At 42.0% G+C, this 13,806-nt stretch overlaps 1 protein-coding gene across 3 annotated transcripts; it reads left to right on the top strand.

Annotated features, from left to right (window-relative positions):
* The first annotated feature begins 559 nt into the window (after window positions 1-559).
* On the top strand, window positions 560-11,624 carry LOC140905796 (GTPase IMAP family member 2-like). 3 transcript variants are annotated; one of them, XM_073329284.1, is made up of 5 exons: window positions 560-822; window positions 2,427-2,504; window positions 4,941-5,012; window positions 8,339-8,387; window positions 9,954-11,624. In XM_073329284.1, the coding sequence occupies exons 3-5, from the start codon at window positions 4,977-4,979 to the stop codon at window positions 10,739-10,741; spliced, it is 873 nt and encodes a 290-aa protein (XP_073185385.1). In that variant the 5' UTR covers window positions 560-822; window positions 2,427-2,504; window positions 4,941-4,976; the 3' UTR covers window positions 10,742-11,624. The 3 variants fall into 3 exon arrangements, with proteins under 3 accessions (XP_073185385.1, XP_073185386.1, XP_073185387.1); XM_073329285.1 differs by lacking the exons at window positions 560-822; window positions 2,427-2,504 and adding an exon at window positions 2,768-2,819; XM_073329286.1 differs by lacking the exons at window positions 560-822; window positions 2,427-2,504; window positions 4,941-5,012 and adding an exon at window positions 7,802-8,169.
* The last annotated feature ends 2,182 nt before the right edge of the window (window positions 11,625-13,806 follow it).

Here is a 13,806-nt window from a genome sequence, read left to right as displayed (position 1 = left end):
GCATGTCTGGCTCAAACCAGGCAGGACATTGAAGCCCCAAGCTGGCAGGGAAAACAGGCTCAGAGGTAGTCTCGGCACATCAAGAGGCAGTCCCAAAGGGGTTTCTGTGACCCAACACGTCACAGTCTTTATTATTTATCATTAATGACAACAATGTGTCATCAGGGAAAGTTATCACAACCCATGTTTTCTGCCTGCCACTTCTGTCAGAAGCCTTTTGTCAGAGCATCAAAAATGTATATATGTATATACACGCACACTTATGTAGATCTCTGATGAATCCGGTTGTGCATTTTGTATTGTTTCTCATGCAAATATATCTTCCAGGGTACATATACATATATCTTCCAGGGTACAAATATATCTTCTTTGTCCCTTAGAATGGACATATTTGCCAAATGGTTAGGTCTGCTGCATGCATATAACTCTTTGTGCTGGCTTTCTTTATGACTATTGATATCATTCTGTATTCGAACACAGAGAACTTTGGTTGCAGGCTGAATGTTCTCATACATTGCTACTGTTCTGCACAAACCCACTTCCTGTAAAATTCAGACTTGTTTATTTGGCAAATGATATTTCCTGGTCAGTGGCAGTAGCTCATCCTACTGCATTTACTTGGAACGGAATTTGGATCACTGAGTAGTTTGTTTTCATTTTCATAACAATTTCATCAACTTCATCAATTTCATCAACTATTAACATGAAGCTACAGTCAAAAAGAGGAAACCAGAAGACTTCAGACATTTTTATATAATACCACCGGCTGGAAGGACTGTGCAGAAGATGGAAATATCTGCTTAATCTGAAGAAATATCACAGGTTTGATCTTCAAGTTGACCAGACAATGAAAAAGTTTTGTGTGTCTGTCAGTGTCTGTGAGAGTGAGAGAGAGGGATAGAGAGAGAAAATGAGGGTGGGCAAGGGAGGTATTTTAAACTGGCTACAAAGCTTGACAAATGAAAACACTTCTAAGGTAGCAGGAGGAAATACAGGGAAGAAGCCTGTGTCTTTCTGTTTGATATTTGGGTGCCTGAAGTCTGCCTGAGATCTGTTTCCAAAGGGGAGTTGGGAACACATGGGGGTGGTGGGGAATAAAGTTTTGACAGAGAATGCTTGACATTTACAGATGATATAAATTGTTATTCCCAAATGCTGCAACAACCCCAAAGCATCCGGGTGTAATTTTGGGCAGCCTGGAGGCTACAGTGTCCCATGAGAGTCCAGCCGTCCCCCAGACCTCCCCTTGTCCCAAGTTAATGGAGGCACAAAGCCTCCATTATTATATTATATTATAAAGCCACCTTCCTCCCTACTCAATCATTGTGCTGAGATCAGCTTGGTTGCAGAGGTGTCCAGTGTCCTCAAACCTTCTCTGCAGGCACTCAGCACCTCATACGATCAAATGTTGTCTGCATTTAGAATAGCTTGTGGGGATTTGGTTTAAAATAATGTATGTGGAATCACTGAAACAGGTGATGAAAATACAATGAACAAGTGAGATTTTAAACAATTCCACCAATTCCTGGGCAGAACAGAACTTTCTCAGTTCATACAGTACCGCCAAGATCCTAATTTTTTGTCTGCTCACATTTTTACAAGAAATATTTTAAGCATTTTCATTAATTTCAGTGGAACTTAGACACATAACCTGCTTAGGTGCTTTTGAAAATCATACTAGGTGGCTATCTGAATCTTTAGGCACTGAAATACATTTAAAAACCTGGATTTTGGTGCCTAAATCATTTCAGTGCCAAGAACTTCAAGGGAGAAAGGAGATTCCCTTGGAAACTGCTTTGTGATAATGAAACTTAGGTAGATAATTCTACATTAGGTATTGAATTCCAAGAGAAGAACTAGGTGGTTGAAAGAGAACATATAAATCAGAATAGACACAGCAGGTTTCTGAGGAATTCTTAGTGTGATTCAAGCTTCCCAGACTCTGCCCTCTGGAGATGCCAGTCACATTAGATTGTGCATATGTCCTGAATATGGCCATGTGTGCTATTTATCTTGCCCGGGATCAATGTCAGACTGACAGGTCTAGAATTACCCAGGTCATCCCATTTAATCTTTAATCTTTCAAAATATTGTCACAACTTTAGCTTCCTTTCAGTCTTCTGGAACTTCCCCAGTGCTCCAAGAATTATTGAAAATCAACATTAATGGACCATGAAAAATCACAAGAACAAACATTGAAGCATTTGAATGTAACATAAGTTTATAAAAAGTGTTCTGTGATTTTACAAGTCCATCTTTTCCATCATTAGAAGGTTTAATTGATCCATGAACAAATTCCCCATAGCCTTGCAGGTTGAAGTGCAGCAGAAATGAATTATTTTACTAAGAAAGTTACTTGTTCTTTTGGTGACTGATTACTAATTTGTTTTCCTTTTCTGTATTTTTCTTTTTTTGTTTGTTTTCAGCAAACCTGGATGTTTACAGAGATTCTCAGAACATCCAGAGAAGGATGTAAGGGCCTCTGAGGAAAAGATAAAGGAGAGGTGGGTTATTCTTGAATTTTGTGCTGATCCTTTTAATCTGGGGGCAGTTACTTTCCTTTTCAATGGGAGGGTGGCAGTTATATTTAGAGTGGGGATTACTGTTTTCCCTACACACGCTGGCATTAGGAATAGCTTATTTTAGATTAAGGAAACAAAAAGAAACAACAGTAAAGCCTACATGAGTGTTGGTTACATACACCACAATCTAATGCAATATATAGCCACCTTTCTGCTGATTGCTCCATTCTCCTTGACTCCAGTGTAGACTTTAACAGTGTGGACCAGACCATCCTCCTGATCTACCTCCATAATTATGTAAGCATCTAAGCTTCCCTTGTGTCCTAATTATTTACAGGACCAACTTATAAAATGCACTCTCTCTGTGTCTGGTGGCAGCTCCTCGCTGTATCAAGGTTCTGTTTTCAGCCCTCTTCTATCTACCTTTTCCCCTTTGATCATCTTGGGCCAAATTGAGACTTGGAGTAACAGCAGGTACATATCTTTTGATACTTAAAATGATTTCTCGGTATCTATCCTCTACCTGCTTTGACTAAATGTATGGCTTTGTCTCTTCTGCCTTCAGTTACTGTCTCAAAGACAAAAAGGCATCCTCCCCAAAACTTCATTTTGTCTTATGCCCTCCTCAACTCAATCTATCCCTTTTGTTTCATTATCTAACATCAGCCAAGGGAGGGGACACCAGTGTAACAGTGTAGGAATCCATGTTTACCTGGATTTGCTATGTGCACAATTTTCAGGTTTAAAGTCAAACCAGAGTTTTTAAAAGATGGTATTGTATTGTCTCTGTAGGCCATCTGCCTAGCTACTTTTAGCTATCAATTTACTACAGGCATCCTAGCACAATGAGCTCACCTACACTATAGATTCAGCCTTAGTCTGGAACAAAACAAAAGCAAGCAGCCAGTCCAAAAATGAAAATATGAATATATGATTTGTAATGTGAAATGAAATCCTGAGTGGTCTGTCCTTCCTCCACTCGCTGCATACAAACGAGTCCACAGTATGAGATTCCCATGACAAAGCCAGAGTGTGATCCTCAAACCAGGTGGAAAAAGGAAGGGCAATGCCTGTCTTGCCTGTGGGAGCGAATTCAGTAGGACTGTCTTAGAATCATAGAATATCAGGGTTGGAAGGAATCTCAGGAGGTCATCTAGTCCAACCCCCTGCTCAAAGCAGGACTATGGAACAGTCTGAGGTGGGTGTCTCTGAGTCTCTCACATTGAAGCCATTCCACTTTTTATTAAATATGCACTGGGCCAGAATGACTCTATAGAGCACTGCATTCACTTTAGACATGGGGAAACCCTGTTCAAATCCCTACTCGTCAGACAAAGGGGGAATTGAACTGATTTCTTCTATCTCCTGGGTGACTTCCCTAACCACTGGGCTGAAGGTTATAAGGGAACCATCGATCATTTTGTAGGGAGTTGGGCTGGCACCGAAGCTGCCTGACTCTAGAAGAGGGTTCCTGGCTGTGGGTTGCAAGCAGAACAAGGTGCCTTCCTGCAGGTCCAGCTTTAGGCACCAAATTCCTTGAGGGGGCAGGACTCAGGACCACTCCCTTCTCAGCAGCATCTCTCATTGGCTCATTGCCTAGCATGCTGACTTTAGCCTATCTCTCCCCATGCAGTGTATGGGGAGCTGAGGTGCCTAACCCAGGGTTTGTGGATTCCAGTGATTTTCAAGACGCGTAAAGGTCTCTTTATGGATTCAGGCCTTAGACCCCTATCCTGCAATTGAATCCACTAGCACAGACCATTGCATTTTGGTAAAGCCACAATTACAGACAATGGACCTCCATGCAGGCACAGCATCCATGCTAGTGTAATGCTGACAGACCTCGGTCGTCGATGAGCAGGATAGAACTAGGGGACCTCTGAAGCTTAGTGCATGAGTCTCTACCGCATGAGCCAAAAGCCTGCTGGCTATTAGCTAGGGCTGTAGAGCAGACTCATTTGATCTCTCTCTCTCTAAGTGCTCTCTGTGCCACTAGAGGTGACTCTGTGCCTGCAAACACTCCAGATAAACAAACCGGCCTGGCTGGCCAGTGGCTTTACCCCGAAGGGCTGGGTGACCCCCAAGTTTGCTGACCCCTGCACTAGCAGCTCCAATTGCAGGATCAAGACCTTAGCTTCTAAGCTCTTGTTGTAGGGACATAGAGGAAGAGTTTCAAAGGTACAAATATCAGTTAGGGACCTAGCGCCCATGGACATGAACTGCAATTTATGCCTCTGAATATCTCCCCCTTTGTCTTCTCTTCATCTGTAATGCCATGCATATGAATGGCACAGTATAAATAAAATAATAATTAAGAAATAAACCACCCTTCAGTTTGCACAGGAACAAAGAAACACATACGAGATGGGATTTGGTCTGGGCTTTTGTGAGTATTAACCAGTTCCATTGATTTTTCAGGAAGAAGCTGTTTAAGATCCCAGTTTTAAAGGAGAAATGTCAGCCTATCAATCACTTGGAAGAACCATGCTGGTATGTGAAGGATAAATCCACAGAGGTTCTAAGGTTTGGTTACTATGTGTCAGAACCAACTTGATAGAGAAACCAGACTTGTAAGCTCATGAGAACAGGCCCTTTTGAGATTGTGAGCAACACTGTGAGCTGGCAGCAAGTGATCAAAAAGTAGATCATAGAGAAATATAGGTGGGAAGTTTAGGATGGCAAAATCAGATGCACGCACAGAATCTATCTTTGACTCTGGGTCTTCCTCTGCTTTCTTGAATCCCGGCTTGAACAATTGCTAGAAAAACACATACTGCCTCCTAACTAGGTCAGATCATGGTCCATCTTGCCCAGTAGCCTGTCTATGACAATCGCCCATGCCAGAACTTCAGGGGGAGTGTCCAGGACAGGGCAGTATCTTCCACTCCTGGCTTCTGGTAGTCAGAGGTTTAGGATCACCCCGAGCATGGGCTTGTGTCGCCTGGCCTTTTTGGCCAATAACCATTGATAGACCTATTCTCCATGAACGTATCCAGTTCTTTTTTGAATCCAGTTATACTTTTGGACATCATAACTTCCCATGGAAATGAGTTCCACAGGTTAGTTAGGCATTATGTGAAAAAGTACATCCTCTGATTAAACTTCCTGCCTATTAATTTCATCAGGTGAAAGCATTCTTCTAAAGCTGGATGAATAAACGGGATAGGGAGGAACAGGGATTTTTCAAGAAATTTTTATACTGATTTTTTTTCAAAATTTCAAAAAAATTGATCAGCTCTGTAGTTGGTAAAAGAATGAAGGAAGTTTAATGAAAATATTCTCAAAATTGTCCATTTTCTTTTTAAAACCAGTTCTAGTGCTATTAAGCTTTGCATACGCTGAAATAACAATTTGGAAATGGTTTGAAAATTGTGAAACTGTAACCATGTGATCCCACATAATCACAATAAGATACCTCAGTTTACTACAGTGATTCATGTTATACCAGTGGAGTTTTCTAATGTAGAAGAAAAGGTCAAATACCCTGTCTAACTCAGTCACTTTAAATTCCACAACACAGTCTCTCACTCTTAGTGCACATATCAAATTCTATTCTGTTTTGTTCATTGGTTCTTATGACATCCTCATCACAGCTGTATCTGTGTGTCTTCAGTACCACTGACATGGTGTTGGCAGCTAAGCCGACGGTGAATCACTGTCTCTCCCAGTGCTCTCATGTAAATAGTGAAGAGAAGCGGGGATAGTCTGGATCCCAGTGTTTCTCAGGTGACGGCCTTCAGAGAAGAGGAACAGTAACCATCACTCTGAGTTTTGCTTGAATTTAGTAATAGGAACAGCTATAGTGTTAGGCCATCTACTCCTGCTATGTCACGTCAGTGGGTTAGCAGTGGCTTGTGGTCCACTGGGTATAAAACTGCAGAAAGGTCCAGCAACGTGGGCATGGAAAGCTTACCTGTGTCCATGGTCATCTTTTTAGTGCCACTAGAGCCGTCTCTGTGCTGTGCCCTAGTCTGAACCCGGACTATAAGGCATCCAGGATGTTGGCTGATGTCACATGTTGCTGGCACTTTGTTGTTACTACTTTCTGCTTGATTTTGGCCAGAAATGGAAGGTTGAAGACAGGATAATGGTTGGAGAGCATTAGGCACTACTGATAGATTCCTGAGGATTGGGTGAAGTATTGTGCTTTTCATGGATTTTGGCCAGCATGTTTTCTGAAGAAGGCAATGACTATTTCCACGGGTAGTGAACATAGTTTTTGCTTTCTCTGCGTTCATCAACCAAGAGGGGTATGGATCCATCTCGCAGGTTGCGGCTCTAATATTTTTCAGGTCTTTTTGATCTTCAGCATGTGTGATGGGGTTGAATTCAGTTCAGGGTGGCTGGGGGGATAATATGATCTGGTCAGGAATGGAGATTTCTTTCCCATGTAGTTCCATGCACATTTGGTTGATCTTATCAGCAAAGTTCACTGATGCAGTGGTTAATAGAATTATAGGACTGGAAGAGACCTCAAAAGGTCATCTAGTCCAGTTCCCTGCACTCATGGCAAGACTTGAGTATTATCTAGACCATTCCTGAGAGGTGATTGTCTAACCTGCTCTTAAAAATCTCCAATGATGGAGATTCCACAACCTTCCTAGGCAATTTATTCCAGTGCTTATCCACCCTGACAGTTAGGAAGTTTTTCCTAATATCCAACCTAAACCTCCCTTGCTGCAATTTAATCCCATTGCTTCTTGTCATAAGAACATAAGAATGGCCATACTGAGTCAGACCAAAGGTCCATCCGCCCAGTGTCCTGTCTACCGACAATGGCCAATGCCAGGTGCCCCAGAGATGGTCCTGTCCTCAGAGGTTAAGAAAAACAATTTTTCTCCCTCCTCCTTGTAACAACCTTTTAAGTACTTGAAAATTGTTATCATGTCCCCTCTCAGTCTTTTCTTTTCCAGACTAAACAAACCCAATTCTTTCAATCTTCCCCCACAGATAATGTTTTCTAGACATTTAATAATTTTTGTTGCTCTTCTCTAGACTCTCTCCAATTTGCCAACATCTTCCTGAAATGTGGCATCCAGAACTAGACACAATACTCCAGTTGAAGCCTAATCAGTGTGGAGTAGAACAGAAGAATTACTTCTCATGTCTTGCTTACAACACTCCTCTAATACATCCCAGAATTTAGAAAATGTCAGAATGAAACATTTCAACTATTTCTGAATTTTTTTCCAGCCAAAATATTTTGGCAAATTCAACCCAAATTCGCAAAATGTTCAACCCAAATGAATGCAAAATTCAGGATTTTTCAATGAAAAAAATTGCATCAAAATTTTTTGCCCAGCTCTGGTTGTGCCATCTTCTCCCAAAATTGGCTCTAACTGAATCATAGCCACTTAATTTATGAACTGACACCTGTTTTGTACAAGTCAGTGCTGCAAAGGCAGTATCAGTACTGAAGTACAAGCTGCATTCTCTCTGCCTTGTGCGTCAACAGCCAAACTGTTGACTAAGTTCTGATTCCAGAACTTCTGTTGCTGATGAAAATGGAGGTATGTACAAGGCTGCAATAACAGAACCGATTTTCAAAGACTAAACCTAACTCTCGACTTCAGGAGGACGACCCATGTGCTTAAAGTTAGGCAGATGTGATGAAAACACTAATGGACGTTAAACATGAAATATCAAGGTATCATGTTCAGAAACTCACTTTTCCGACCATAATAGACTTACATAGCAGTGATTATTGTTATTACTATTTATTATGTGTATTACTGAGTTTTTCTAAATGAGTATTTTTCTATGTTCCTTGGTTAAAGTATGTTTGTAAATAACATGTTTTATTACAAATATTTCAGGGTGAGATGGATGGGAGCAAGCAAAAAGGAGAGAATGTCAGCTTCTATGGTAAGACAGTTACACAAAAGGCCCTATTCTGGTCTCACTTCTATATTTTGCTCAGCTCAAGTTTTTCAGTAAAGTAAAAGAGAACCCCACAAGCTCTAGGGGATTGAGGCATATTCTGAATATACCTTTAGTTGCCCAAAATTATTTTAGTGGCTCTAGCATGGGTGCAGTTACTGGGGGAATGGCAGTGACATTACCTCTGTAACTTTGTCTTCTGCTGGGGACAACCCTCACAAAGAAAATCCCTTTGCCAGTAGCTGTAAATTTGTCCATATCTCAGGCTGCTACAGCAGCTGCAAACTGTAAATCAAGAACATACCACTTTTGATCAAGAAAGAGATGAGAGTAGAAGCAAGGCAGAGCTTCATTCCAATCCAATGACACTGAGAGTCTGTGTACCAGGCACACCCCATTCCCCAGCTCCCCCAATCATTTCCAGGCAGATCCGGACAACTTTTTTCAAATTTTAACCCAAAAAATGGAAACAAATGTGTATGAAATGTGTTATCCTGCTTGACCAGCTATATAGAGCTAGGGAAGAACAGGAGGTAATTTTGATGTGGACAGAGTAAGGATTTTGCAGGTGAGATTAGCAAGATCATAGCATGCGATGGGGGCTACAATAAAGAAAGCACACAGGTGATTGTGCAAGAATCTGAAAAAACAGATTAGGAGCATTAATAGATTGGAGGAGATGGAGCAAAGCAAGGATATGTAATGAGGTGCAGAGTCCTATAGTAATTTGAAGGTAGAGACAAGAAGCTTAAATGTGATGGTCAAATGTTCAGAGATTTGAACATCTGAAGGAGGAAGTGGTCTGACCAGAACACAAGGGTTTGTTTTTATAGGCCTCGTATTTACATCTGACGTTAGGATCCAGTACAAAGAGCGTCAGCTCTGTGTGTGGGTCCAGGGGTTATCTGTGTAAAACCAGAGACAGAGGTGTTCCGATTCAACAGTGATAAGTGAGGTATAAGAACCTATTCTGTCAGACAGGGAGCCAACGGCAGACTAGAAAGAGAGAAGTTGCATGATCGAACCAACAGGCAAGGAAGACACATTTAGTGGTAATATTTTGAATGGACTGAAGGGTCTGATGTGTATGTCTGGGAAGCCAGAGAGGAGGAGTTGCAGTAATCAAGGCAGAATACACTGAGGTTCTGAAAGGGAACTTAGGTGTAGGGCTGGAGAGAAAAGGACAGAACTTGAAGGTGCTGAGGAAGAAGAACCAGTTGGATTTGGATCTGGCCTAGATGTGTGAGAGAGAGGAGTAAAAAAGCGCCCCCGGACTGCTGGCCTGAGTGACGGTGAGAATGGTGGTGATCCAAAGAGTGATAGGGAAAGGAGGAAGCAGAGAAGGTATGGAAGAGAGGATACGGAGTTTAGGTCATGTTCAATTTAAAGTGACAAGACATCCCAGAGGACAGAGACAAGCTGGGATGAGGGACTGGATGGATGTTGTTTACTCTGGGACTCTCAGCCTCAGAATTAGGTGTAACTCCTACTCATTTACTTTTATCTGTGCAATGATGTTCTGACTGTCAAACCTGTCCCCATCAACTGCAGATGACGGCAGGAGATCGGAACTCAGAATCATCCTTGTTGGCAAAACTGGAGCTGGGAAAAGTGCAACAGGAAACTCCATCCTTGGGAAAAGAAAGTTTGAGTCCAAACTTGGGGCAAAGTCAGTAACTTTGACTTGTGAAAAGGGGCAAAGGAGCTGGAATGGGAGGGAGCTTGTGGTTATTGACACACCTGCCATTTTTGACCAAAAGGCTTTTGAGCCAGTAACATCTAGAGAGATTGTTCGCTGTATCGCGCTCTCTGCCCCTGGCCCCCACGCTCTGCTGCTGGTGACCCAGCTGGGCCGTTACACTGAGGAAGACAAGGATGCAGTGAAGCGAGTACAGGAGATTTTTGGAGTTGAATCCATGAGGCACATGATTGTCCTGTTCACCCGGAAAGAAGATTTAGCGGTCGGCTCACTGCATGACTACGTGAGATACTCAGATAACAAAGATCTGAAGGGGCTGATTCAGAAGTGTGGGGACCGATATTGTGCTTTCAATAACAGAGCAACCGGAGCAGAACAGGCTGAACAGGTTTCTGAGCTGATTGAAATGATCCAGAGAACGGTTCAGGAGAATGGGGGCAGGTATTACGTCAGTGAGGTGTATTTGGAACCTAATTTAACGGAACAAAAAGTGAGGTATCTTACTGGAATAAATAAAAGAACCAGGGTGACCACTCTGTTTACCAAGTATAGGAAAGTTATTTTGGCCTTTGGGGTTGCTGCAGTAGTTCTTATTATTGTACTTCTCCTGATCTACCTCGTCACTGACAGTCATTCATAAAGTCTCATTGCAACCTAACCCTGCTGCGTCCCAAACCCTGCATCTCAGCTTCTCCGGCACCCTCACCCTTATGCCAGTGCAGCACATTCAGACAATATGACTAAAGCTATCCGCATTTGTTCTTTATTAATGATATATATTAGAACAATTTAAATATGCTGAGCCAGTTTCTACACTCAGTTACTCTGGATTTAGAATGGTTTAACTCCATTAACTTAAGAGTAACCGTATGGATTTAGAGTAACAGCCGGGTTAGTCTGTATTCGGAAAAAGAAAAGGAGGACTTGTGGCACCTTAGAGACTAACCAATTTATTTGAGCATGAGCTTTCGTGAGCTACAGCTCACTTCATCGGATGCATACCGTGGAAACTGCAGCAGACTTTATTTATACACAGAGAATATGAAAAAATACCTCCTCCCACCCCACTGTCCTGCTGGTAATAGCTTATCTAAAGTGATCATCAGGTGGGCCATTTCCAGCACAAATCCAGGTTTTCTCACCCTCCACCTCCCCACACAAATTCACTCTCCTGCTGGTAATAGCCCATCCAAAGTGACAACTCTTTACACAATGTGCATGATAATAAAGTTGGGCCATTTCCTGCACAAATCCAGGTTCTCTCACCCCCTCACCCCCCTCCCAAAATCCACACACACAAACTCACTATCCTGCTGGTAATAGCTCATCCAAAGTGACCATTCTCCCTACAATGTGCATAATTAAGGTGGGCCATTTCCAGCACAAATCCAGGTTTTCTCACATCTCCCCCACCCCCATACACACACAAACTCACTCTCCTGCTGGTAATAGCTCATCCAAACTGACCACTCTCCGAGTTTAAATCCAAGTTAAACCAGAACATCTCGGGGGGGGGGGGTAGGAAAAAACAAGAGGAAACAGGCTACCTTGCATAATGACTTAGCCACTCCCAGTCTCTATTTAAGCCTAAATTAATAGTATCCAATTTGCAAATGAATTCCAATTCAGCCGTTTCTCGCTGGAGTCTGGATTTGAAGTTTTTTTGTTTTAAGATAGCGACCTTCATGTCTGTGATTGCGTGACCAGAGAGATTGAAGTGTTCTCCGACTGGTTTATGAATGTTATAATTCTTGACATCTGATTTGTGTCCATTTATTCTTTTGCGTAGAGACTGTCCAGTTTGACCAATGTACATGGCAGAGGGGCATTGCTGGCACATGATGGCATAGATCACATTGGTGGATGTGCAGGTATACGAGCCTCTGACAGTGTGGCTGATGTTATTAGGCCCTGTGATGGTGTCCCCTGAATAGATATGTGGACACAGTTGGCAACGGGCTTTGTTGCAAGGATAAGTTCCTGGGTTAATGGTTCTGTTGTGTGGTATGTGGTTGTTGGTGAGTATTTGCTTCAGGTTGCGGGGCTGTCTGTAGGCAAGGATTTACAGTCCTGTATCAGCTCTCCTCCTGCATTTGTAATGGAGTGTCTCCATTAGCTTCCCTGGAATACTCTGCATTGACAGCCAGGTCACTGAGGGAAGAATTAGGCCCTTTGGCTAGAGCTGAGAGATCTATTCAGCTCTCACGTAAATTTATAGTAGCTCAAACTGCAACATCAAACAGGGCAGTCATTTTACTAAAAATAAAATCTCAGACACTTACAGGGCCAAATTCAGATGAGGTGTAAGTTGGTGAAACTCTATTCACCTTACTGGAGTTACACCAAGGATTAGCCTGGCCCCATTGCCGAAGCTTCTTTTGATATTTTGAAAAGCAAACTTTAAAACCCACCAAAGATGTGACATGGTGATATGCAGCATTGTTTTTTCTTTTCTTTAAGATATCCTGTCAAAGCTCCTAAATGCTTAAATCCCATTTGAAAATGAGACTTATGCTCTTAAACCAGTTAGGCATTGCAATGCTGAGAGCAACAAAGCCTAAATGCCTTTAAGAGTCTAGCCCTATGTCTACAAGGAAAATTAACCTTACAGAATCAGCCTTGGTTTTTCACACTGTTAAAAGTTACAATGCTAAGATTAAATTACTTTAGCTTACTTACAAAACTGTGATTGTTAAATTTAATTTCTCCAAGCAAACCCAGGCTGTGAGTCTGAGTCCCTCAATCCCAACTGCCAAAGGGTCATTGTCCTATAACAGCAACTCCTACTTGGCCTGTCCGCCACATGGCTGTCAGAGTATTTATCTGTAATGAAGGTCATGTGAGAGTCAAATGAAAGCTTATAGCATACTGCATGATGTATGTACAGGAAATAATTAAATTGTGTGTATGTATTAAAATATGTTCAAATCACAGGGTTTGATAAACGGGGTTGACAAACAAGTCTTTCCCCAGCAAAGGAATGTTGATGTACCTGTCTGCCTAGGTCTCTGATGTAAGTCAAGTATTGTGAAGCCAAATGCAATGGCAGGTACATTTGCATCTGAGGTAAACAGGAAGATTAGGTTAGCCGGAGGATGAAGAAAGCACCATGATGTCAGCACACCAGAGCATGAGCTGCGGGTGTGGGGGACGGGACCTTTCTTTGTGGGTACACTGGGAAAAGAATACATTTCAAAGGATTACTGGATAATAAGAAGGAGGAAGAAAAACTCCTTGGTTATCCTTCACTGAAGAAGCAAAAGAGGACAGTGCTTTTTGCATTCATGAAAGTTGGATCTTGGCCATGTGAGCCAGTGACTTTAGGTGAGAAACTGCTTTACAAAAGATTAACTTGCTGAAGTTAAATCCTAGTCTTGTAGAAGTGGATTATCTTTTTGCTTTATTTGTAATCAATTATTTCCATTATCCTTACTCAGTATCACTTAAATCTCTAGCTTTGTTAATAAACTTCTTGTTTATCACAAGTACCTCTCTGTGTTGTAATATAAAGCCATGTGTGAATCCTCAGTTGAATCAAACAGGCTGATGTGTATAATGTCTCTTGGGAGCCAGCAAACTGGGTAATTTCGGGGAGTGTCCAGTGGGCACAACAGGGGAATGCTCATAAAGGGGATTCAGGAACTGGGCTGTACCAAGTGTTACCCACAAGGCCAAGTAAAGGCTAAGGCAGAGGGATAACAACAT

Source organism: Lepidochelys kempii, chromosome 2 (genome assembly GCF_965140265.1).
Source record: "Lepidochelys kempii isolate rLepKem1 chromosome 2, rLepKem1.hap2, whole genome shotgun sequence".
NCBI classification, from domain to species: domain Eukaryota; kingdom Metazoa; phylum Chordata; order Testudines; family Cheloniidae; genus Lepidochelys; species Lepidochelys kempii.
Note: the sequence above shows the minus strand (reverse complement) of the source record. Positions and strands in the feature narration are given on the sequence as shown.